The sequence below is a fragment of the Entamoeba invadens genome (assembly GCF_000330505.1).
Source record: "Entamoeba invadens IP1 unplaced genomic scaffold scaff_1105074725163, whole genome shotgun sequence".
Taxonomy (NCBI): domain Eukaryota; phylum Evosea; order Mastigamoebida; family Endamoebidae; genus Entamoeba; species Entamoeba invadens.
This window is the reverse complement of record NW_004443556.1, coordinates 89,396-111,428: the sequence shown is the minus strand read 5'-3', so window position 1 is coordinate 111,428 and position 22,033 is coordinate 89,396. Positions and strand designations below refer to the sequence as shown.

General features: G+C 33.9%; 10 protein-coding genes across 10 annotated transcripts; 5 read left to right on the top strand and 5 right to left on the bottom strand.

The window, feature by feature from the left end:
- Window positions 1-88: 88 nt before the first annotated feature.
- EIN_117980 (hypothetical protein) lies at window positions 89-1,702 on the bottom strand (the record flags this gene model as incomplete). Its single annotated transcript, XM_004258947.1, has 1 exon — window positions 89-1,702. One exon carries the CDS (start codon window positions 1,700-1,702, stop codon window positions 89-91), a length of 1,614 nt encoding a protein of 537 aa, XP_004258995.1.
- Window positions 1,703-1,775: 73 nt separating this feature from the next.
- EIN_117970 (signal recognition particle 54 kDa protein, putative) lies at window positions 1,776-3,248 on the bottom strand (the record flags this gene model as incomplete). Its single annotated transcript, XM_004258946.1, has 1 exon — window positions 1,776-3,248. The coding sequence occupies one exon, from the start codon at window positions 3,246-3,248 to the stop codon at window positions 1,776-1,778; it is 1,473 nt and encodes a 490-aa protein (XP_004258994.1).
- Window positions 3,249-3,565: 317 nt separating this feature from the next.
- EIN_117960 (protein serine/threonine kinase, putative) lies at window positions 3,566-8,165 on the bottom strand (the record flags this gene model as incomplete). Its single annotated transcript, XM_004258945.1, has 3 exons — window positions 3,566-3,874; window positions 3,916-5,657; window positions 5,720-8,165. The coding sequence occupies 3 exons, from the start codon at window positions 8,163-8,165 to the stop codon at window positions 3,566-3,568; spliced, it is 4,497 nt and encodes a 1,498-aa protein (XP_004258993.1).
- Window positions 8,166-9,557: 1,392 nt separating this feature from the next.
- On the bottom strand, window positions 9,558-10,453 carry EIN_117950 (hypothetical protein; the record flags this gene model as incomplete). Its single annotated transcript, XM_004258944.1, has 5 exons — window positions 9,558-9,964; window positions 10,019-10,027; window positions 10,082-10,121; window positions 10,234-10,314; window positions 10,388-10,453. The coding sequence occupies 5 exons, from the start codon at window positions 10,451-10,453 to the stop codon at window positions 9,558-9,560; spliced, it is 603 nt and encodes a 200-aa protein (XP_004258992.1).
- A 629-nt stretch (window positions 10,454-11,082) lies between these two features.
- Window positions 11,083-11,868, top strand: EIN_117940 (pre-mRNA-splicing factor cwc23, putative; the record flags this gene model as incomplete). The annotated part of the gene is made up of 1 exon (XM_004258943.1): window positions 11,083-11,868. The coding sequence occupies one exon, from the start codon at window positions 11,083-11,085 to the stop codon at window positions 11,866-11,868; it is 786 nt and encodes a 261-aa protein (XP_004258991.1).
- A 1,282-nt stretch (window positions 11,869-13,150) lies between these two features.
- EIN_117930 (hypothetical protein) lies at window positions 13,151-14,429 on the top strand (the record flags this gene model as incomplete). Its single annotated transcript, XM_004258942.1, has 4 exons — window positions 13,151-13,707; window positions 14,014-14,083; window positions 14,149-14,337; window positions 14,388-14,429. 4 exons carry the CDS (start codon window positions 13,151-13,153, stop codon window positions 14,427-14,429), a joined length of 858 nt encoding a protein of 285 aa, XP_004258990.1.
- A 531-nt stretch (window positions 14,430-14,960) lies between these two features.
- On the top strand, window positions 14,961-17,180 carry EIN_117920 (hypothetical protein; the record flags this gene model as incomplete). The annotated part of the gene is made up of 1 exon (XM_004258941.1): window positions 14,961-17,180. One exon carries the CDS (start codon window positions 14,961-14,963, stop codon window positions 17,178-17,180), a length of 2,220 nt encoding a protein of 739 aa, XP_004258989.1.
- A 1,248-nt stretch (window positions 17,181-18,428) lies between these two features.
- On the top strand, window positions 18,429-19,016 carry EIN_117910 (hypothetical protein; the record flags this gene model as incomplete). The annotated part of the gene is made up of 2 exons (XM_004258940.1): window positions 18,429-18,673; window positions 18,848-19,016. 2 exons carry the CDS (start codon window positions 18,429-18,431, stop codon window positions 19,014-19,016), a joined length of 414 nt encoding a protein of 137 aa, XP_004258988.1.
- A 322-nt stretch (window positions 19,017-19,338) lies between these two features.
- On the top strand, window positions 19,339-20,835 carry EIN_117900 (hypothetical protein; the record flags this gene model as incomplete). Its single annotated transcript, XM_004258939.1, has 1 exon — window positions 19,339-20,835. The coding sequence occupies one exon, from the start codon at window positions 19,339-19,341 to the stop codon at window positions 20,833-20,835; it is 1,497 nt and encodes a 498-aa protein (XP_004258987.1).
- Window positions 20,836-20,919: 84 nt separating this feature from the next.
- Window positions 20,920-21,305, bottom strand: EIN_117890 (hypothetical protein; the record flags this gene model as incomplete). Its single annotated transcript, XM_004258938.1, has 2 exons — window positions 20,920-20,956; window positions 21,034-21,305. 2 exons carry the CDS (start codon window positions 21,303-21,305, stop codon window positions 20,920-20,922), a joined length of 309 nt encoding a protein of 102 aa, XP_004258986.1.
- Between the last annotated feature and the right edge of the window lie 728 nt (window positions 21,306-22,033).

Here is a 22,033-nt window from a genome sequence, read left to right as displayed (position 1 = left end):
ACGATTTTTTAAAAATGTAAAGCTGTAATTAAAAAATACTGAACAAATACTTCAAAAAAAAATTTTGCTTATGATTTTCAAAAAGTTTTTAATTGTCATCATCAGTTTCCCACCTTTTTTTAGCTTTCTTATATTTCAACTGTAGAGAGTAACAATATGCGAAACAACTTCGATCGAAAAATTCGATGTTACTTGGATTTTCAACATGGGAAAGAGCTTCACATGCTTCAAAACACGAATATCCCAATGTTATTAAATTCTTAGGCAATTTAACATTCTCCAATGATTTACATTTAAAAAAGCACATTTCCCCAATTAAAGTGACTGTGTCTGGGATTTTAATGGTATTCAGAGAGTTGCACTGCTCAAAAGCAGAACACCCAAACTCTTTGACTGACGAAGGAAAAATGATAGTTTCAAGTGATGTACATCCAAGAAAACATTTGTCTGGTATTTCTGTTATTTGATTTCCCATAACAACTTTCTTCAATGAATAACAATTTGAAAATGCTTGTCTAGACAGTTTTGTAACACTCTCTGGAATGACAATTTCCATCAAAGCTTTGCACTCCTCAAAACACAAATCTTCAAGTGTTACCAATGCTTTGGGTAACTCGATGGTACTCAAATTTATACACCTTTTGAAGCACTTCATACGTATCTCTTTAATGTTTGCAGACATGCTGATATTAGTTAGTGATTCACAAGACATAAATAAGCTATCATCGAGCTTAGTCATTTGACTTGGAGCTTGAAAAGAACTTAAAGAAGTGCAATTTGCAAAACATTTTTCTTTAATACAAGTAACGCTGTTTGGTAATTCAATTGTACTGAGCGAATTACAAAACTCAAAACATGAAACCCCTATGCTTACAACAGTAGTTGGAATATCAAGAAAATTGAGAGCATTGCAATGAGTAAAACAAAGGGCATCAAAGGATGTTATATTTGGTGGAAGTTTCACACTTTTTAAAGAACGACATTCTTCAAATATTCCAATTGGAAGAGACAGAAGTGTTGTAGGTAGTGTGATGCACTTCAGTGAAACACATTTACCAAAACACATCTCTCCAATATAAGACACAGACGATGGTATTATTACTGATTCTAAATTTTGATTATTGCTGAGACACAATCTCTTCATCTTTTTAATGTGTGGAGGAAGAGTAATTGAAGTTAAGTCACAACCGCAGAAACACTTTTTACCAAGAGAAGTGACTGTAGATGGGATATCGATTGTCTGCAGTGTTTTTTGTTGCAAGAAACACTCTTTTACAAGTGCGGTTACATTTTGAGGAATTGTTTTTAAATTCGTACTTGACATATCTTTATAACACACTTGTTTAAACTCAATATCAACTTTTGATTTTTTGAATGTCAATTCATAGAAAACACGAAACCAAATGACGATTTTATAAAAAGAATAATTTTTTTGTTTTCCTTTTGATTTTTTCTTCGGTGTACATTGATAAGGAAGTAAATTTAAACCAAACGATTCGTCTTCTTTTGTATAGAGATGGAGTGTTTCTAGATTTGGGAAATACGAAATGGTTTTCAAAGTAAGTGGAATTGGATTATAATGGAACTTATCCAAAGTGTCCTTGTACTTTTTACATACCAATTGGACATGAATAAAGTCGTTTATAGTCACAAAGTACTTTGAAATGATCATCAAGTGATAAGCGTCGATTTTCGAAAGCATTCAATGAACTCAAAAAGTTTCATTCAATAAGAAAAACCTCAAATAAAGACTCAAATTTAATTAAAAAAAGAATTCATTTCTTACCTTTTTTCATTTGACCGCCCATACCCATTCCCATCGATTGTTGCATTTGTTTCACCATTTGTTGTATTTGTTGTTGGTTTGCGTTTTTCGGCATCATTTTTTGGATGTAATTCATCATATCTGCGTCATTCGTTGGGTTCTTTGTATTACTCAATTGTGCTCTCATCGCCTTAGGAAGTCTGTCTATCATCGCTTGGAACATTTTGATTTGTTCAAACAATTCGCCGACCTCTCTGATATCTCTCCCCGACCCCTTCGCAAGTCTTTTCATTCGACTTTCGTCCGCTAGCATAGCCTTAGCAGACCCGTCCAGTTCTTTGTCTGTCATTGAATCCAATATCACAGTAAATCCTTTGAACTTCTTCTCTATATTACCTCCTTGGAACATAGGATGATTCAACCCAATCATTTGCATGATATTCCCAAGCTGTCCCATCTTCTGTAAATTCGTTAATTGTTCCTTCCAGTCCCTCACCGTCAATGATCCTTCTTGAAGATGTTTAATCATCGTTTTATACTCGGGGTTCTCCGCAAAGTCTTTTGCAAGTTTATTGATCCCTTTTAAGTCGCCCATCCCAAGAAGTCGCCTCACAAAACTCTCTGCATCAAATTCCTCAATCTCATTCACCTTTTCTCCCGTTCCTATAAACACTATCGGACTCTTTGTAGCCGCTACTGCACTCAACGCTCCACCTCCATTCGAGTGACCATCCAATTTGGTGATCACAACACTCCCGACGTCCACTGCGTCGTGGAAGGCCTTTGCTTGTGCGAATGCGGCCTGCCCAATCGCTCCGTCCATCACGAAAATCACGTTATCGGGGTTAATCGCACTCTTCACACTTTGCATCTCCTTAAAGAGCTCCGTGTCTTGTTTGTGTCTTCCAGAGGTATCGACCAAAATGATGTCGTTCTTCTCTTTCCTGAACACCTTCACACCGGCGGAAGCAGCTTTGACGGGATCCGACTCGTCTTTAATTCCGAAGAATGGGACACCCGCTCTCTTTGCATTCATCTGGAGTTGTTCGTACGCTCCGGCTCTGAACGTATCGGCACAGACAACAGATGGTTTGTACCCGCGATTTTTGTAATACAACGCAAGCTTTGTTATTGTCGTTGTCTTACCAGCGCCTTGTAAACCAACCATCATTAACACAGACGTTTTCCCCTTTTTGGGTTTGAATGGCTCCGTTTTCGGATCAACCAAATTGATCAACTCTTCAAACACAGAGTCTTTGATTAATCTTCTCTTGTCGACACCTTCCGGAATGTCTGTCGCGTTTATACGACTTTTGATGTTCGTCACCATCCCAGCTATTAACTTCGGGTTCACATCTTCTGAGAGCAAAGACGCTTCAATCTCTTTAAGAAGCGTGTTAATGACTTCCTCGTCAAGGACAGTAGATGTCGTCATCTTACGAAGAGCATTCACGATACTTGATCCAAGTTGTGATAAGACCATTTCGCCTCTTTTCTGGTATTATTTAGTTTTCTTATTTTTTAACTATTTCTAATTCTTTTTGGGTGACGTTTTTTTTATTCTTTAATTACTTGATATCATCATTCTATTGTTTTAATTATTTTATTGTAAATGATAGTTTTATAATTATTATATTATTATATTATTATATTATTATATTATTATATTATTATATTATTATATTATTATATTATTATTATATGATATTAACTAAACTATTATAATAGAAAGATTAACAATATATAGATAGTAAAACGAATAAAATACAAAACACTCAAACTATTGTTGTATACCCCACATTAGAACATTGGGAGTTTCTCTTCTATTTGATTTAAGCGCTCTAAGATTGTTTGTGTTGTTGGACGGTTCTTTGGAGTTTGGTCCCAGCATGCTTGGACGATTGCAAACATTTCGTTTGAGACATTCGCTGGCTTTGGGAGTCGATTTCCTTTGTTAATGAAGTCTGGTATTTGGAATGAATAGACAAAAGTTTTGTTTTCATAAGCTTCGTCCCATTTCATGCATTCCAATAGAGTTATTCCGAGTGCGTAGACATCCGCTGCTTGACTGTATTTGTTCTTGTTATATATTTCTGGTGCCATATAGACCTATTCATTACTCAATCTTATGAAACAACACACAAACAAACTGGTGTACCTATTCCTTTCGTGAATGACATATTTGACAAGAACAAATTGATGTTTCTCGACGACCCAAAGTCCGACAATTTAACATTAGTAGTGATGATACTTGTTTTATTGAAGACAAGGACATTGTCTGGTTTGACATCTCTATGAAGAACACCATTAGTGTGTAAATAGAGGAGTGCTTGAGTCGTATCAATCATGAATTTGACTTTCATCTTGTCGCACACTTCGTCGATCTCTTTGTTCATGAAAATGTTCCGTAATGAACCAAGAGGCGCATATTCGACGACTAATCCAACGATTCTTGCCATGCGAACACTTCCAAAGAAATGAATAATTTGGTCACAGCGAAATTTAGTCAGCATTTCAATCTCTTTATTAAATTCGTCGGGCGACTGCTGTTCTATGTTAATTTGTTTCATCACTTTGAGAGCGACGTGTTGGCCACGGAAGACACAAAGAAAGACTTTCCCAAAGGTCCCTTCCCCAACTAGACGCTTGACTTCAATTTCCGTTTGGTCTAAAAACGAGGACATCGCCGACTCTGCAAGCACTGGAAGTGTCACATTCTCTCCTTTTGGTTTCTTTATATCGTTGATGAAGATGGAAATGACGTCGTTAATGCGACAGGTACACTTTGGCTCCACTAGAACAGTGAATTGGCACGCTTGATCCCTTTTGAGTAACACTACTGGGGGAGTCACTTCGATGGTATACCGATATTTGTTCCTCCGGCCTTTGACTTGTACACGAACAGTTTGTTTTCCTTTATTAGCAAGGACAAAGCTTGTTACAGACTCTTTGAAGACGGGGAGTTGTGTATTATCCCCGTCGAAGATGATTTGACTCACATTGGTATAAAGGCCTTGAATGAGCTCATGCGTGAGGACACCCGTTTGTGATATGTCGAAGACCAAATCGTCCAAGTTTCTATTTCGAACATACTTTGATATGATTCTGTAGAGGATATGAACTATAACTACTACAATTATACTAATAAGTGCGAGACAAACTATTACTATTAGAAGTATCACCCACCACACTGCAGATCGTTCACAATATGAACCGTTACGGTCAGGAGTATACCAAAAGGAACATGAGGAACACTGTCCGTCGTGTGCAGAAAGACAATTTGATACAAAGTAATAAGACACACACTTGCCATCTTGTAATACAAATTTGTCATAACACGTGAAACACTTGGTTGAGTCACAAGAAATACATCCGAGAGTACATGGTATACACTGCCGTCCATTTAAATAGTTTCCGGGATCACAACGAATACACCCAAGAGATGTAGAAACGTTCACTGAACATGCTCCAGCCTGTTTATTATCTAAACACTCTCCAAAGGATGACATGAAGTACCCGTCTTTACATGTTATACAGTAATATTTGTTACTACATATGTCACAGGAGGACAAGCACTCTCGACATGAGTCTTGATATAAATAATACCCAGAGATGCAATGCACACAAAATCCATTTGATGTGTATCTGTCGCATGTGTTGTTGTACTTTGACGATGTCACACACTTGTTTTCGGAGAGAAAGGTGTTCTCATCACACGAAAGACAGTTTGAAGGAGACGTCCCACATGTTAAACAATTTGATTGGCATTTTTCACAGAGTTTTAGTGTGTTAAGATAATACCCTGAGTTACACCGTGTACACCCCGTGTTGTTTCCAGTCATACAGTTTGCAATGAAGGAAACACATATACCATTTGAAAGGTAATATCCATCTTCACATTTGTAACACGTTGATAATGACTGTAATACACAATTTTTAATCCGAGTCTCACACTTTTTGACTCACCAAAGATGTACCCGTCTTTGCATTGAATACATATGTCGATAGAACTGTATGTCTCACAGTTTTGACTCTTACACAAACCATCACTTTGTATGTCATAACCATTTTCACATAAATAACACTTTGTCAAATCACACATCAAACAGTTCTGATGTTTATCAGAACATTTGTGACATGTACCATTGAATGTGTAGTACCCAATTTCACACGCCACAACAGAAAATTTGGTTGTTAATATCGCTTTGTCATATTGTACACAAACTCCGTCTTTAATAACCATTAAATCAGAAGAACATTTCACACATAAATTGTTCCGACTTATTGTGCAATTGGGGAGTGGTGATGTATTCAGACATGTTGTACCCATTTGTGAATATGTATCTTTACATTCAAAACAGAAATTGTTGCGAGCAACAAGACAACTCGTTGGTTTTTTTTCACAGACACTTCCACTGAGTATATAATTGTCAGCACATAATATGCACTCAAATTCAGTGCACTTTATACAATTGGACGTGCACTTCACACAACTCATTTCACTGACATAATATCCATCATCACATCGAAGTTTGTCATATTTATAACACTCGGATAAGGTCGATGTAACACGACCATATGTGCACAACTCTTCATTGACGTAAAATCCGATGTTCCCAATAACCAGAATATTTGAATTAAAAGTAGTTGTTATAGTGGAAGGTTTAAGTTGGTTTGAGATGTAAATAAGTAGTCCAAAGTCTGTTGATGCAATAATTGTTTCTTCATCAATAACAATATATCCACTCTCTGAGACTCCTTTTATTTCACTCACTTTTTGTGTGTCTGAATTCGTCGAGTCATTTGTACCAACAAACATTTTACAAATGGACGAATAGCTATATGATCCATTTGAGAGTAATTCGACTGCCACATTTTCAATGACAGAACACAAACTTTTAATAACAACTCCAGACGGAAAAGTGACTTCTCTGAGCAATCCAGAAACTTTTTGAACATTAGTGGTCACTACACTAAACACCAAATTCGTCTCATTAAGAAATTTTGCCAACACTTTTTGGTTACCAATTACAACGCGATTTAAAAAAGTCACGACTTCGACGTTGTTATATGGGCAATGGGCTTGGTCGAATGGGTAATTTCGATCAAACAAGTGCTTATTGTTCCATTGCTCATCAATGAGAGAACAATACGTCTTTTCCGTGTTTCTATCAAAGGAGTCTGGGCAATATCTCACCAAGTGTTTATCAAACAACGTGTAGAAATGTTTATTAGTAAATGTTGGTATTGTGGCATCGTCACCAATTGAGATAATATTAATACATCTATCTATTGGCAATATAGTGTTATTGAGTGTCGAGTCATCAAAGTGTAATTCTGTTGCATATAAATTGAGTGGTGTGCTATGTAACGAAATGTTTGTAAAGTCGAAAGGAAACCCGTTGAAGTTGATTACACTCTCTTCAAATAAACAATCATCAACATATTCACCATTGGAACATCTCAATGACATTTTCCCTTCTCCATTGAACACTATTCTTGATGTCGAAGACGACTCCAAATTAGCAAGAATAACTTTTGAGGTATCTGATACCTTTATTATTGAATTGTCGTTAAGATGTACGTGAGTCAACGTCACATCAATTGAGTCTTTTATTTCGATCATTGAGTTGTCGTTCATGTCAACTCGATACAAAAACCCGTGGTTTCTCCCATGAAATACAATTTTTGAGGTATCGTACATAACAGTTGATACTATTCCATCGACACTATGTGTCTTGTCATACACATCAAAATATAAAGAAGAGTTGTTGTGAAGAAATAACAACATGCCTTGAAATGAGTCAAACAAAGAAAATATAAAGACATACACACTCATATTGTCCTTAAATACAGCTCTTGCATTGTCAAACAGCGTTAAATTCTCTGATAGTAATTGTACAGATCCACCAACCTCCAAATACGAATTTCCACACATTGTGATATTAATTTTCTTTGGATAAATCCCTGTTGCTGAATGTCCGTTCAGATATAAAGATGCGTTATCTTTAATTAAAATAGCACTAAAAGAACTAATTGAACCCAAAACATGGACTGTAGCATATTCACATATTGTAAAAACGGTGCCAGATATTGTTGTGCTGCTTTGGGATAAAACAGCATCTTCCTCAATATATAAAGTTGAATGTCCAATGACTTCCATATACGAAGAACCCACTTGATATTCGCCAAAGATATGAAACGTTGAGTGATCTTGAAGAGTCAAGTTGAATATCAAATCGTTTTGATTGTCTTCTTTCATGTAATTGAGTTGAGAACTTCCAAACAAATAAACATTGTTGATATTGTTTAACACACCTGTTGTGAAATTACCAGTGGAGGTACCCAAGAAGTTCAAATTGCTTGTTGATATCTTCGGCTGATCATAATACACATCCATTTCATTTCTAAAGTCATACACTGAGTTTTCGAATGTTATGTTCGTTGCTGATAACTCGAGGAATTCCGTATTTATAAACGTCGAGTTAATAAAAGTAAGTGTGCCAGTCACTTCTATTATATTTGCGTTGTTTGTGACTGTTGAGTCAATGAAAGTTACTCCATTGGTGTATTTTAAAGTGAGTGAATGTGGTGTTTTGATGTCCATATTTTCGTAGAGTTGATACTCGTAAAAAATAAGTTGGGAATGTATTCCAGGGTTGATCGCTTTGAATTGAAATACATCGAACGATTTTTTAAAAGTGGCAGAAGAGTAATCTTCCAATATAAACTCGTCGATATATTCAGTAACATTCTGTTCAAAAATTAGATCGACACAAGCGGCATGTGACACTATAAATTTTGCTGGGTAAGAAATTTGTGACACACATTCTTTTGTTAACTTGAAAGCATCATACACTCTAATTGTGTTGCATAAAGACGGTTCGACTTTGACTGCATCGATTGTATAACCCCCTTCACAGACTGTAGAATATGGCAAACACTCGAAAGCGCTTGTCAGTACAACGAATATCAACACAAAAGAATACGTTTTTTTGAATTTTTAAGTTTGTATTATAATTTGGTCGAGTAATTTAATATAATATAATATAATTTAATATTATTTAAGTTGACATGTATTCTTTCCTTTAAAAATTAAAAATACAATCAATGGTTTTGTATCATCAAGAATCAACCTCAATTCTTCTTAAAAAATAAGGTTTTCTTTTTAAAAAGTTTGACTTCATAGCAAACCAACTTGTTTGTCCTATAAAGTAAGAAGAACCTTAAAGTATTGTATGATATGTATAGTTTTATAAATAACAGTTTTACTATAATTATCGTTTATGAATTTAGTTTTCTTGTTATTTTTTTGCCTCTTTTATTTTATCAAAAATAACAAATATTTAATAATAAACTCGATTTTTTCGTTAAAAATAATTTTAAATTCTTTGAATTCATCAACAAAAACAATTCTCCTCCAGTAAATTTCCTTTCATATAAAAAAATCCAAACAATATTTAAAAATGGCATGTTGATTTTGTCATACAATTAAGGCGACAACCAAAACAATTGTAATAATTAAGTGGATCTAATGACATGTATTCACGATCATGATTTTTTATTCATTTCCTGATTGTTTAAAAGAAATCAAAGAGACAAATGGCCACAAATCGGGTTTAAGATAAACAATCCTAACCATGATGTATTGGAAATAAATTTAACTAACAACTTAAATTAAATAAATTATAATTTGATAATAAATTTATTAAAATCTTTATTATATTATAATTATAATATTTTATAGCTTTGATAATTAGATGATATAGAATATGAAAAGGACTACAGTGAATTAACAACAACCTTTTTTAGTTTGTTCATTATTCAATTGAACATCTCTCTCATCGTCCAAAGGCGGGACGTTTTCCATATTCTTTAAAACCTCTTCCACGACGTAATCGAAAATTTCCGTGATGCCGACCCCCTCTTTAGCACTACATTCCATCACTTTTACACCCCCAATCTTCTTGCCGACTTCTTGCGCTTCAGTGATTTTCACGACAGGTTCGACGTCGCCCTCTTTCTTGTTGCCGACTATCACAGTGACTGGCGTGTTTTTACCCGTCTTTTCTTTCACTTCGCTGTACCACATTTGAACGCGTTCAAGAGAAACCCGATTGTTAACATCGTATACTATTAAAACCGCCGTTGTATTTCGAAAATAGGCAGCGGTGATGTTCATGAATCTCTCTTGCCCCGCTGTGAGGTTACTTTTTTATGATGAAAATTGCAAATTTGGTGCTTAGAACAAACCTGTATCCCCTAACTGTTAGTCTCTATTTTTAAAAAGTGCAAATTGAGTGCAAGTTAACAAACATATCTGAAGCTTGATCCTCTTTTCTCCAACTTCGAGCATCTACACGTGAAATTATAAATTCTTTTTCGTTTAGAAGTTCTGCTTATGACTCGTTTGAAAGGTTTGAATGAAAGAAATCAATAAAATAAGAACAAGTTGTATATGAGCAAACTTTGGGTTTAAAATCAACACCGACAGTCGAAATGTAGTCGGAACTAAAGTCAAGGTCACAATACCTTTGCATGATTGAAGTCTATGCGTTACACTTGAATTTACTGTTCGGAGCACTTTGAGGATGTAACATAATCACTAAAGCGAACACAAACCTTCCCAACCCCAGAATCACCTATTACTAATATTTTAAAAAGAAGATCATACTGGAGTTTTGCCATCGTTCTTGTTTTGCAGTTCACTTTGGAATATTATTGATGTTAATTTTTTATTTAAGTTGTTTCTTTATCTTTGGCATATTATTAATAAAAACACTGCATTTAATTGACCGTCTTGTATTTCCATTTACGTGTATTCACATGTCAAAGTTTGAGAAAAGAAAATGGAACTGTAAGGTATGAATATTTATATATCAATTATAAAGTTTGAAATTCGAATCAATCCTTGTTATTTCAATATGAGAAATTACTTTTTAATTTCCAGGTCATTCGTTGTTTATAAATATTATAATTAATTATTAAAGAATTATTTTAAAGAATTTTTTAATAGCAAAATTGTAAGTCAAAAAAGCTGAGAACAAAACACAACATCTTCTTTCTTTAAATAAAACAGTTACAAAGTCGAATACATTCACTTCTAAGACAATCAAATAGCGTTTTTTGATTACTTTGTACTGTATAAACATCGTGGACACACATGGCAAATCAAAAAAATACAAAAATTCAACATAATGACCAACATTTTTATACATCAAGAGTCAGTGAACAAATTCTAAATATATAGTAAAAAGAGTAATAAATAATAACATATAATTTAATAAATATATTAATAAAAATAACTAATAAAGAAGATGGATATGACAAAAGAAGTCAATTATTACGACTTTTTGGGGGTGTCTCGCGACGCATCTGTTTCTGAGATAAAAAAGGCGTACAAGCACAAAGCAGTGATGTTACATCCCGACAAATTGACAAATCCGACGACCCACGATTTCGATACATTTCATTTACTGCAGAAGATTAAAGATGTGCTCACAGACGATTTCGCGAGGAAAGCGTACAACAAAGTCCTGGACGCCCGACTTGCGCAACAACGCCGCATGACCGAAATGGGTCTTCAACGGAAGCAAATGATTGAAGAACTTCTGAAGAAGGAAAAGGAGTACCAAGACGCGGAGAGAGTGACTGCGCTCTTTGAAGAGCAGCAGAAGAAGGTAGAAGGTGACAGAGTAGCTAAGGATGTTGGAAAGTGGTATAAAAATCGGCATTCGAAAGTTCCGAGTCATTTGCCCCTTTCTGTGCGGTTCTATTGGGATAGTAAGGTACCCAAAGGGTATTACAACAAAGAGTATTTCAGAACGAAATTGGCAACTTTTGGTATCATTGTTGGGGTTGCTTGCTTTGACTTCGATTGTTTTGTTGTGTTCAAACATCCAGACGCCATCAGCCAAATAGAAGTCTCCAATGATCACAACCACTCTTTTGGAGATAATGTGATGGTAGTGTCTGTGGAGATACTTCGGGACTCGGTTAATGTTGTTGAGCCAGACTTCTTTGCGTTTGAAGAGAAAGTACTCAGTAAAGCTCGTAGGATAATAAACACAACAAATAAGACTGAGTATATAGAAATTGATTGAATGTTTGATTTGTGGTTGAGCAAAGCTAATGTGTGTGTTAGACAATTTCTATATATTATAATAATTGTTATTTGTATTAGAATTTGTCTTTTTAACCCAAGTATAAATTTACAAATAAATTGTAAAGGTAGTGTTGATAAGTCTTGTGTTTAAAACTTCCAAAATATTAAACTTTGGTCCGAAAGGGTTTTGAAATCAAATACTCGAAGAAATTTAATGTTGTTGCTTTTGACTTTTAAAATTTGTTTTAAATCTTCGGAGAATTGTTTTCTTCATGTTTTGAAATCTTGGTGAATCTGAAAAAGTCCTTTTTTTAATTGAATAGACTTAATCGTTGTTGAAATGTTTTAAATAGGCTGTAAAACAGTCTTTTATCATAGCGTCGGAGATTTTGAATGATTATCTATGTTAGGTATCAAGGGATTTAATTGGAAATAAATAAACTCGCTTGATATTATCGTAAAGCAATAGTCACTTTTTATATCAATTAAAACTGATCTCCGAGTTTTGAAAACATCAAAAATTTATTTCAGTTTTTAGTTTTCAAAATAAAAGCCAAAGCCCCACATTTTGCCAGTTCGAGTTTTTGACTTCCAATGGTTTTTCCTAGAAGTCCAAACACAACAAATATATATTTGTAACACTTTGAAATAATCCTGTAATACACACAATGAATGAATAAGATAGCAAACCATAAAACTGCATAACACAATTTTGAGAAGCCCGAAATGAAAGCAAAGTTGTTGTCTTTTTGATTTTCGCCAATTGATTGGCCACATTTTGCAAACTCTCTTTTTTATTTGTTCGGCGTTCGCATTCCATAAAAATCAAACCGAGAAATCTTGTTTTGGTGTAACCACAGTGCTTTTACTCTAGTTTCATATATAGTAAAAATATAATAAAAACTTCTATCAAAATGCCACAGTGGTACCTTAGTTGTATGAATCCGCATGGTCGTCTGTCGAACGTTCGAGTGACAGAAACCCTGCTCTATTTCCGCCCAAAACGATGATTTTTCTATTATTTTTTCTGGTGTTAAAAAGCGTTGTTTGATTGGCCGGTTACCATTACCAAAAAAAAAATTTGATTCCTGTAACTAATATTTTATAGTAAAATTAATCAAAGTTAATAATTGGGCTCTTTTAGCCAATAAGATGCGAGTTGTGTCTGGTTGTCCAAACTAATTTGTTACTACAAAAGCTATAAACAAATAGTTCAATAAATAGACCAAACGTCTGGAGGAATTTATAGAACCTGAACTACCAGTTCGAAAAATCGACTGATGTTGCGGGCTGAAGCTCCAGTAAAAAGGCTCCAGCTTCCCAAGTACCACGCAACAGGGTCTAAAACGAATTCTCCACGATGTGTGAAAAAGACGAGTGACAACGAACTTCCTCCCATCACTTTTCTTGCCACAAAACCACGAAGAAAAATCGAGGGGGAGTACTTCACCTTCACGTTTTCGGACACGAAGAGATTGTCGTGTATTCTCTCTTTAGAGGAAAATATCACTAACTCCCTTGAGAGTGTCATCACTCATCCCGATAAAAATAAGTCAATGGAAGAAATCGCTGAGACACAAATAGTCGAAAGAAGTGTCTCCGAGACTGCACTCGAGAGTGACGAGGAACAACACATAGTAAAGTCATACACTAAAAATAAGCTTCGAATTCAATCAATGGATAAGTCTAGGTATTTCAGAACGTTAAAAGTACAACAGAAGGCGTGTGTTGACCCCAATATCCTCAAAAGAAAAGAGTTGTTAAAAGGACTGAAACAAGTTCAAACACTCGCTGTCAGAGAAAATACAGTGAAGTATAGTAACAATCAAAAATTCCAGTTTGTTTTCTTCTTCAGAGTGTCGTACTCTTAATTTCTTTTTTTAATGCTATTTTGAGGCTTGGTAATAGAACTTTTGAATAAACTTTGAGGTATTAAAGTATGTAAACTATTAATAGCTTTATAACTATAAATTTACCATTTTTATAATACATACAATATAATAATATTTTATTACTATAAATATACTATTTTTAATATTATTTATTTGAAGTCCTCGTTTGCTCTGTTTCTTGCTTTGGTCGCTCGGCTGGAGACTTGAATGTGCGCTTGGATGGTAAGTGACGGACTTGTGGTAACGTGTAGAGCATTTGTCAAAGAGATTCACGACTATTGTAACATCAATCGATTTTTCACTTATGAAGTGAAAGACACAGTTTGTGATTGTAATTTTTAGTAATGCTGTTATTACAATTTTTGAATAGAAAGACCGACGAATAGGAAATCAAACTTTCTTCATTTGGATGTGTTCCTCAAACATTTGTCGTAGTGTTTAAAGAAGATGCCAATTACTCAAATTGGGGATTCCCAAAACCACTGTATGTAGATGGGACAGAAGTGTGTGACAACGTCTTGTTTGAGACTATGAAGAAGCAGCCATCAGTTGAAACTTTACTTAAAGAACTTTTCGTTTGTTTTGGACTCTTTAAATGGGAATGGAGAAATGTACTTATATGTAGAGAATAGCGTGTGGTGTCATCACTGGCTATATGACTATGTAAATTGTTCCAACTCAAACTGCGCAGATTTAAGGCAGATATATTTATGTTTTTATCTGTTTTATTTATTTTAGTTTCTTTATTAATAACAGTATTATTTGATATTTTCAAGTTATATAGTTTCAATAATAATTATTTATATTATAGAGTTCTTAATTGAATTATTAAAATTCTTAATTAATAAAAGATCAAATAAAAATAAAAATTTAATAAATACTTTATATAATTTATATACTATACTTAATAGTTGGTGAATATATAATTTTTAAAATATATAAAACAAATAAAACAAATAAAATAATTAATCATTAAAAAAATATTTTAACAATAATAATAAAAACAATTAAAGAAAATGTTTTTTTTCAAACTTCGAAAAAACAAACCATCTCATCTTTTAAATAATTGATGAGACGGAAATAAATAAATAGAAATAATTATATAGTAAAATATAGTTATAAATTTTATCCAAATGAATTATTTTGAATTTGATGAAATATAAATATTTCAATGAGAAAAAAGAATCAAACATAATATATGGAGTCTCCAACAACTACAAGAAAGTCGGTGCAGTGGAAAGTAGATTATAAATTACTTGACGTTCAACAAGGAGACTCAGCAATTGTTATAATTAAAAAGAAAACGGAAGAAGAATGGGTGATAGACAAAGTTATATTAATTGATTGTGGGGACAAAGGGCAAGGTTATACTGTTGCCGAAGAGCTTGACAAGATAGTTGGAAATCGCTATTTAGATGCCTTAATAATTACTCATTGGGACAGCGACCATTGTGGTGGGCTGTTTCAAGAAAAACAAGGAGTTCGACGAATAAGTGAATGGATAGACTTTAAAACCACGATATTATTATGTCCTATGAGACCGAACAAAGCAGACTCAAACCCTAATTATTATTTTCAGAGAAAAGCAAAAGAGGAAATACAGAAGACTCTTAAGAAAACTAGTGAAAGTGTTGATAAAACTGAATTAATTGAAAAGATCGAAGAAAAAGAAATCGATCAACAAGACTTGGCGATCAAAAAGAGTGTGAAAAAATACACGAAAAAGTATATTCAACGATATTTACAGAAATATCTTGGTAAAGTGCCTCAAAAAATTTCTAAAGATTTTATAGATGACGACGATGTTGAAGTTTGTGAAATTCCGAACATTCCAACATTTGAAAAATCAATCGACAAGACACCAAAAGAAGATGTTGCAAAAAGTAAACCTTCAAAAGAAATTGAAAAGAAAGTTGACGTGGAACTTGAAGTCCCAGAGAAATGCAAGTTTGTGAAAGGGACTGTTCGAAATGATTATACTACAGAAAAAATCGACTATGATGCTGAAACTGAAAAATTAAGTAAAGAATCAAAAATTTCCATTTTCGTGGACTCGTTTGAAAAATGTTATGAAGGTGTTGAAGCAATTTTTGGTGTTGACATTCTACGAGGAAATGAGAATGAACTTCTCTCATCAAGTTTAACTGAAAAGTCTCTTATGGAATTAATGATGACTGAATTGGGTGTTACAATAACAAAGAATGAGTATTGTGGTGATATTGACATCAAGATATTAGCATGTGATGGGTATGTGGTTGGGTCTTGTGAGAAGAATTATAACACAACAATAGAAAACGAAGACACTTCTCCTGAAAATAGAAAGAGTATTTCTTGTTTGTTAATTAACAACGAGACTGTGTTACTCACGAGTGGAGACCTGTGGAAGTCGAGTGATATTTCTTTAAGAAATTACATCACAAAGTCACTTGGAATAGACACGGTGCAATTGATGAAGATGAATCACCACGGTTCGTCATATAACACTTTAACACAGTACTTCTTAGGAACACTGAATCATCAAGTCGCATTACTCTCATATGGAGAGAACAACAAATTTGTCCACCCCAGTCAAAACATCCTCGACACACTCTTACAATCATTTTCTGGTCTAACATTTTGTACGAATTACCCAAAAGTGTTTGGACCTATTGAAGTCCTCTCAGAAAGTGATTTGCAAAAGTATCTCGAATACCACGAAATGAAAAATTTGGAGAAGAAACAGCGTGTTGAAGTGAATAACAAACGAGAAAATAAAGAGGCTTTTCTCCACAAAGTGTATCCCACCCAACAGGGTGTTTATGTAGAAATGGGTCAAAACAGTGACTACTGTGTTATAGGAAATGTTTATTACATATCATATGACGATCAAATAGCAAAGAAAAAAGTGAGCAAAAAGTGCACAACTTCCTTCACTAAGTCGCCAGTCATTTTTGTATCAACGACAACAGATTTGGACACAAAAGACGTCAAATTGGAGAGTGCAAAATTCGTCAAGAAAAATTTGAGTCAAAACAATTTCACGTTCAAATTTGATGTAAAATGTGAGGGACATATACACAACGCGAAAAAGGCTCTTGACATGTTGTATGACAAATTAACACTACATTTGGTCGGTGGAGCATTCAATAAGAGGAATCGAAACTGGCACATCGAAGTGACTGTTCGACAAAGTCTCTTATTCTTTTATAGCGACACTGACGAAGTTGTGAAGACGATGGAAGATTTGTTAATAAACAACGACCTTGTTGTGGTCAAACATGAAGTTCTGATGAGTCAAGAAATATTTGGCACTTCATACCTTTTTACCTTCCCTGTGAATAAAGAACAACAGAACATACAAAACGATCTCAAGACCGTCTGTAACATTTTGGATAAGCTCGGATTTGCATGCGATCTCAAGAAGATCCTCTACGATTAAGCCATATTTAGTTATACTTTTAATTATAAAATATAATAAATATAACTATATATATAGTTATTTCAACAATTAATATAATTAATATAATAGTAAATTATATTATAATTAATTTCCTTTTTCAGGTTTTTTGGTTAACTTTTTATTAATGTTATTAATATGAAAATAACACGACTTAGTAAAAATAGAACAACTTCTTGAGAAATATTGATAACGGTCGAGAATAATAATATACTCTGTAACGAATCGGGTCTATGCAGATACTATTTTCTGTTCTTGAAAACAATACTATATTTATCCTCGACTAATTAGTATTTTTAAATTGAATGAATGAATTTGCCTGATTGGTTCAGTTTTAAAATTAAAACTCTGAATAATAATTTATTTGTAATTTGTTTAACTTGTTTTTTTTATTTCATCTAAATATTTAAAATAAAAACGCGTTATTTTCTGTTGGTATGATTTGATACCATTGAAGACATATAGCCCAAAGGCTTGATTGTAAATACTAGTTATTTTATTATAATTTAATTATTATAATAACAATTGAATCAATAAAACAGTTTAATAGTTACCCGCGTTTCCCGATATTTTAGGAATATTTTCTGCTTTTTCTTCACTGTGAAAATGAAAAAAAACAAAATTTTATTATTTTTATAATTACAAATTAATTGACATAGTTTTATTATATTATAATTATAGTTTACATGATTGGTATTTTGTTTTCAATTTATTAAACCAAGACTTATTTATTCAAATATTTTAGAGAAAAAATCAACAAATCAACAGTAAATTATCAGGAAGAGTGTCTTAATGTTCATTTTATTTTAAACAAACTATTTATTAAAGGCAAAAAAAAAAAATATTTTTATCACCCGATCATTTACGTTTATTCACAGCAAAATCAATCACAATAACTCAAACAGTATAATTCATTAAACAATTGTTTTAAACACAAATTAATAAAAACCAAAATTAGAACTTGGTTTATTTTTTCCAAAAATACATTACTTGAAAAAAACTGAAATTGAAAAATCACACATCCCGAAAGTGTGGCTTAAACTATTGTATTTTAAGAGAAATATCCCTAAAAACCGGAGATTAGTCACTTCAGGCTTGTGGCGAAAAGACGCAAATGAATGTAGATTTGAATTTGAAAAACACGGACTTGACCGTGATGAAACCCCATTCCAAGCCAAAATTGCGTTTAAAAATTTTGAAAAAGAAAAGAACTTGAAATAACGCTCATCGATGTCGACCACCTCGACCACAACAACAACTGCAACGACAACTCGTCAACAATTCCTTACAGTCGGTACCGGCAAAGGGCAAGGTATGACTACAAAAGGACGTTCGACAAAGGGGACCACCCACGACAGAAGAAGTAAAAAGTCGAAGAAAGGATTGTCCAAAGGTGGACCTTCCAAAGGTTCCGGATCTCTTTCGAATCAAGACATTCTTGAGGATCTTAACAAAACTCCAATTGGATTGTATACGTTTGTTACGCTTTTATATAAACATTAGTCATTCTATACAATAGATTATATTATAATATATTTCGATTTAGTATTCAAAAATAATATATTTATTATAATTTATAGTTCATATTTTTTTGTTATCTTTAATTATCTTAATCTATACTTTTAAAAATACTGAATACTAACGTCAAGGTTCCTCATTTCAATTATATTGCCGTGCGCTACTGTTGTCGGGTGCACAAAGTTAAGAAGCCAAGACAGAAGAGAAAAGCTGTGGGCCATCGCAAACCTCATTTTGGGTATCGGGTTTGTGTTCATTGCGGTGGTTGTCGTTGTGCTCTATCTCATATTCGAGCTTTAATAAACTTGTCTGTACCAATCATATGTTTCTTTTTCACGTTACGATTAAGATACTTTGACTTCATTTGGGTTGCTTTTAAGTTGTGGCTTAATGTACTATATATTTGTCGTATTTTTACTAATGATATTGATACAGTTTTTTTACTGCCTCCAATAGATAAAACTTGAAAAACATTTTTTATTTTAAAAAATGTTTTTCAAGTGCCACTTTTAAAATTTAACAAATTTTGTTATGGACAGTTTAATAAATAAATTATTAATAAATATATTAAAAGAGCAAACTACTTTTTTTCAAGACAAAAACTTAAAAAAAACATTGTGTGATGAACTCAATGGATTTACTGCAATTATACCGGAATATCATTTCTCAGATCGATAACGACTCCGAACGAATCAAATATTTGACAATGACCGCTATCCAAGGAACACAACAAGCTCAACAGTTTGTCGATGTAACAAACGACGCGTTCTACCAGTTCTCATTCAACCCTGAACAACAAGTCTACGTCCTCTTTGTCATCGACTCGATAGTCAAAAACGATGTTTCGAGGACTTATGTCCAAATGTTCTGTCCGAAGTTAGTGGACATGTTTGTCGGAGCGTATCGAGCGTGTCATGAAAAACTTCGGAAGTATCTAATTGATTTGTTGAACACTTGGACCGGATCGTTTCCACAGGAAATAGTGAATGGGATTAGAAACCAAATTGCGCCACAACCACAACAGCAAATGTACTCTCCATTTGGTCAACTGCCTTTTCAAGAAAACAGAACACCCCTTGCACAAACGCAAGCGCAACAAATACCACAACTTCCACAAAACACGAATCCAATGCCTTCAATGACTCAGCCACAACAAATGACTCAAATGAATCCGATCAATCCAATGGAGTCAATGAATCAATTAAATCAGATGGGCACCCTCAATCAAATGGATAATATCGCAGTGGTCTATGCCCAACCAAAAATGACCCCAATTCCCCCAGTCGAACCTGAAAAGAGAGTACCACAAATGGATCCTTCAATTGCTCCACAACAAAAATTGAATGTCTTCGACCCAATGGACATACCAAATTCACCTTATGAAACTAATCGATTTGGATCAATTCAACTCAATTATAACGACAATATTAATCCATATGAGGCGCAAATTGACTCAATGAAGGAAGAGGTGAAGACGATGAACTACGGACAAAACTCGATTAACACTACACAACAGAACACAATCACTACACAGAGGAACCCAAACACTCCACAAGTCGCTCCACAAGCCCAAATTAACACTTTCAAAAATCCACCACTGTCACAAGTCGACGTACGTGTGATCGAAAATCCAGTTCCCGCACAAACACAAGACAAACAGAAGACGGAGAAGCTCCAAAACTTTGGGTACAACGAAAAGGGGGATGGGCAAAAGGCAATAACACGCGAGAAAAATGACGCGTTTAAATGTCCTGTGTGTGGATTGTATTTCAAAGAACTGAAAAGACACACCGAGTGGCACACGCGCAACGAGAAGTTGGTCAATGGGGTGAGTCGAAATTGGTACAAAACGCCGAGTTTGTGGGTTGGCGAGGAGGTTGACTCGACGGGAACAATTGAGGTCTTTGGCGGAGAGAAAGTCGAAGAAGCGGTGGCACCGATTCCGGCGAATCAGAAAGAAGAGGACAAAGTTGTTTTAACAGTGGCTTACGATGAAAATAAGATGACGTGCTCGATATGCAAAGAAAAGTTTGACATCAGTGAGGATGGCAATTTCTTCAAAAATGCAGTGAGTGTCGATGGACAATACGTCCACCAATACTGCCAACAACACGCGTAAGTGACTTGATTGTTAACATTTTGGTTCACTTCAAGATAACACAAAAGCACAAAAACAGTCGAATTGAAGAATTAAGTGTGCGACTTAAGGCTGGATTTGTATTGTTCCTGTTGTTGAACTTCTATGCGTAAGCTAATACTGTATTATAATATTAAGTAATTTTGTTATAAATAAACTATAAGTGATACATACACAAACAGCTTTTGAGTCACGTCGAAAAGATCTTTTGGAATGGTTGACGAAGGATCTATTTTGGGAGTGTAAAACACTTCGGGCAAACTGGTGTCGGCATTCACACCAAATGTTGGGTCATTTGGTAAAGGAAGTTTAAATGAGTCTTCGAGTGTCGTCGGAACATAACTTGAAAAATCGTCCATCTCAACGACAAAACGAAGGTGCTTACACTCCACGGGGATTTTTGGTAATGAGTTGTGGTACCGAATTGTGCTCACAAATTTGGGTTTACTCATCGACTGACAATTGTCTTATATTGTAGTTTTGTTGTTATGTGTTGTTTGTTTTTAAAATAGATTTTCAATTGTTTAACAAATAAAAAAGATATAAATTTGTTTTAGTAAATTCAATTATTATAATTATTATTTGTTTTTTTTAATTAATAAAAAACAAATATTTTTTTGATTTTTAATTTTTTTTAATTTTTGGTTTTAAATATTATTATTAATAAAAATATTATAATAAAGAGAAAGGATAGACATGGGGACGAAGGACGGGAAAATAGGCCGAAGGACGTCCTCCCGTTATAAAGGGCGTCCTCCTGTGTATAGAGACGTCCTTTCTATTATTTTCGTGATCTCCTTCGAAAATCACGAACAAACACTAAATTATAAGTAATTTTATTATAAATTAATGGTTTTAAAAAAATAATTCATTAACTACACATTCAACATATGATTATAAAAAGGTCACAAAAAGGAGAGGAAGACCGCCTGGTAGAAAAAACAACAAAAAGTCTACTAACATCATTCATGTTGATGACCAGTACGTTGCATTTACATCAAGAAATTCTTCAATAAATAATCAAGTACACACACAAAATAACTCGATTTCTTCTGTTATCCAAACAACGGTTGTAAAAAAGAATGAAGAATTATCGGGTTTGACGTCTTCTTGTAATAATGATGGACATCACGATCAATCGCATACAGTGAATAATAATAACTTTGAATTACCAAATTCA